The sequence below is a fragment of the Oryctolagus cuniculus genome, chromosome 18 (assembly GCF_964237555.1).
Source record: "Oryctolagus cuniculus chromosome 18, mOryCun1.1, whole genome shotgun sequence".
In the NCBI taxonomy this organism is placed as follows: Eukaryota; Metazoa; Chordata; class Mammalia; order Lagomorpha; family Leporidae; genus Oryctolagus; species Oryctolagus cuniculus.
Genome location: NC_091449.1, coordinates 845,266 through 848,406, shown reverse-complemented (window position 1 = coordinate 848,406; position 3,141 = coordinate 845,266). Strand labels below are relative to the sequence as shown.

The 3,141-nt window shown below is 40.9% G+C and overlaps 1 protein-coding gene across 1 annotated transcript; it reads right to left on the bottom strand.

Annotated features, from left to right (window-relative positions):
• Positions 1 to 1,538: 1,538 nt before the first annotated feature.
• On the bottom strand, positions 1,539 to 2,480 carry ORYCUNV1R1506 (vomeronasal 1 receptor oryCunV1R1506). Its single transcript, NM_001167195.1, is given in 1 exon segment — positions 1,539 to 2,480. A coding segment is annotated over 1 exon segment (942 nt).
• Between the last annotated feature and the right edge of the window lie 661 nt (positions 2,481 to 3,141).

Below are 3,141 nucleotides of genomic sequence, written 5' to 3'. Positions count from 1 at the left end.
CAAGGTGACCCATGTGTTTGGGTCCCTGACACCCATATGGGAGACCAGGAAGAAGCTCCTGGCCTCAGCCTGGCCCAGCCCTGACTGTTGGGGTCATTTAGGAAGTCAACCAGCAGATGGAAATCTCTCTGTAATGACTTTCAAACAAATAAATCTTAAAAGGATAAATGAGGCAAACATGCCTTCCCCTAGTTATTCCTGCTTCCTCTGTTTCTGGCAAACTAACTGGTTCCTAATAATAGCTTTCAGTGGTGTCAACATTTTGTAAAATATAGGAGATTTTACTTACCAATTTTGTTTCACATTGACATTCTGGAATCAAAATTAACATATTCACTTGTGAGCTTCTAAAATAGTTTCAACCTTGTGATGCACATTGTTTTGCTCTGCTTTGTCAGAGTGACGTGCCATTCAGTTATATCACGATCTGTTGTCCACGATCTCAGTTAGAAAGACCGGGTCACGGGGCTGGTGCTGTGGCACAGTGGGTTAACACCCTGGCCTGAAGCACTGGCATCCCATATGGGTGCCGGTTCGAGATCTGGCTGCTCCACTTACAATTCAGCTCTCTGCTATGGCCTGGGAAAGCAGTAGAGGATGGCCCAAATCCTTGGGCCCTTGCACCTGTGTGGGATACCCAGAGGAAGCTCCTGGCTATTGGCTTCGGACCGGTGCAGCCAAAGCCCTTGTGGCCAATAAGGGAGAGAAACATTGGGTGGAAGATCTCTCTCTCTCTCTCTCTCTCTCTCTCTCTGCTGCTGCCTCTCCTCTCTCTGCATAAATCTAACTTACAAATAAATACATCTTTAAAAAATAAAAAACCATGTTCATAAAAATGTCATCAAATGCAGTCCCAAAGATTTTTCCTTCTTCTTCCTCTGGGTTTTTCCAGTTGGCTTACACATAAGTTTCCTTTGAGGAACGAAGACAGTATTCTTCCACTATACTTTTCCTCCAGAATTAATGTTCTAGCTGGACTTGTGCAGTTGTGTTTGGATTTTATCTGAGGGTATACAACTTAACATGCTTATAGAATCAATGATAGCAACTTCTTGATTTAGAAAAAACTTAGAATTCCTCCAACAAATGAGGGAAGGAAAACTGTATCATAAATGTATTCACATTCTTTTGATACCCACCAAAGGGTCAGAGTGAAGGAAGGAGTCTCATATCTTTAGGAGTTCATTTTAGGTATTTAATCAAAGACGTAAAACTGAGAGTAGACTTTACTTTCAGAATATCTCAAATGAGGATATTAAAAGAGCTAATGGTAAAGAGATTTAGTAGGGTTTGGAAGGCGCTAAGGACACAGGAGGACAAAGACTGAAGAAAAACACCCTTATTTGATGTAGGCAAAGTAGAAATGAGAAGCCCCTCCTTGTTCCATGCCTGGCTATCTGCTAAATGAAATGATTTTGTGATCACACTCAGTCTATCTTGTTTTGATCCTAAACACAGAAGAATTTAGCCAGTGGAAATACTATATAAAATATGGCAGGGTGAACTGATACATGGACAGTATGCAGCATTCTGGAGTTTCATGCTCTGACTCGTTTATGAAAATCATTGATCTTTGTGCCATGGGTATACCACAGCCTGGAGACACGGTGGTCTCTGCTGATGAGAACAAAGGGGCTAACACAGGGGAAAGATGAACCCATAAGGACAGAGGTATTCACCAGCCACCAGCTGGGTTTATCAAAGAGGGTCATATAGAAAGTAAAGAAGGAAGACAGTGCATAACAACAGAAAAATGTGCTCACAAGCATCAGGATGCTGTGGGTGGCTCTTGTCTCTGGGGAGCATTTGGGAGAGAGGCTTTTGCTGTGAATGTGTAGCACCTTCTGCTTATGTCTGTACAAAATGATCAACATGCAGCCACTGGCCCAAACCATCAACACCAAACACAGCACGTCAATGAAGGAAAACATCATTGAATACAATAAGGAAATATTTCTGTCAGTAATTATGCCAGAGCAGAACTCCAAATCTATTTTCTCTGTGAGGTTGTTGCTCTCCCTCATAACTGTAATATTCATAGGTACCATACTATATACCAACAGGTGAAGGGTCCAGCAGAGCAGAATGGAAAGTCGAATGGATTTGAGGGCTTTGACCTTGAGCTCCATCCACTGGGGGCTGTTAGGGCTGATTGTGATGGCCTGGAAGCCACTCAGGAGAGAAGTTGCACTCAGAGATGCCCCTCTGGCCACTCTGTGAACATAGAAAACTAGTTTGCATCCAAAATCGTCCATGAAATATTTCAGCCCAAAAGCTGCCATGGTCTGAGGAATGCCTCTTGCGAGCAGAACCAAGCAGTTGGCTACAATTAGGTTATGGAGAATCAAATCCATGTGCTTTATCCCTCGTCCAGTGCAGGAAAGGAAGCCATAGCAGAGAAGGAGCAGGATGTTTCCTAGGAATCCGACTCCTGTCTGAGAGACAAAGATGATTCCCATGGTCAGAGCCCTGGATGGCATGCAGTCACAAGGACAGTAGTTCACGCAAAGCCAGTGAGTCCTGGAAAGAAATGGAGCCAATGTATTTCATCAAGGAAGCTTAAGTTCATTTCTTACTTCTACCCATTTTTTTTTCACACTCAGTAATGCCTTCTAGAATAATACATTCTTTTTTTTTTCTTAAGAGGCATTGGGATGCTGGCTGAGTATATCTTCTCACTTGGCTATTTCAGATTTTTCTAAGAATTTTCATCCATATTCACCTTGTTCCTATATGACATACCGTTTTCTTGTCTATTTGCAGTGTTTTGGTTAAATGTTCCTTTGCCAACTAACCAGTTATTCTGGTATTTGTATGAAAGTGCAGAAATTGAAGTTACAATATGGGTGACCAATTATATAGGAGAATAAGGACAGAATAATTATTATCACAACATTTAATTATGTATTCTAAATGCAGTGGGAATTTGAATGGTGAAGCCAAAGATACCCTCATTTCATTGGCCCCAAATATACAATGATACTATCACAGCAAATATTTGAAAGCAAATATTGAAAGCTTGATTAATTCATGCCAACTAAAATATAAAATATTATGAAGAAAAAAACAGTAAATGACTTCATTTGTATAGCATGCAAGTATCTTTATTTTATATGTAGAGGATGAATTCAAAATTTAGTT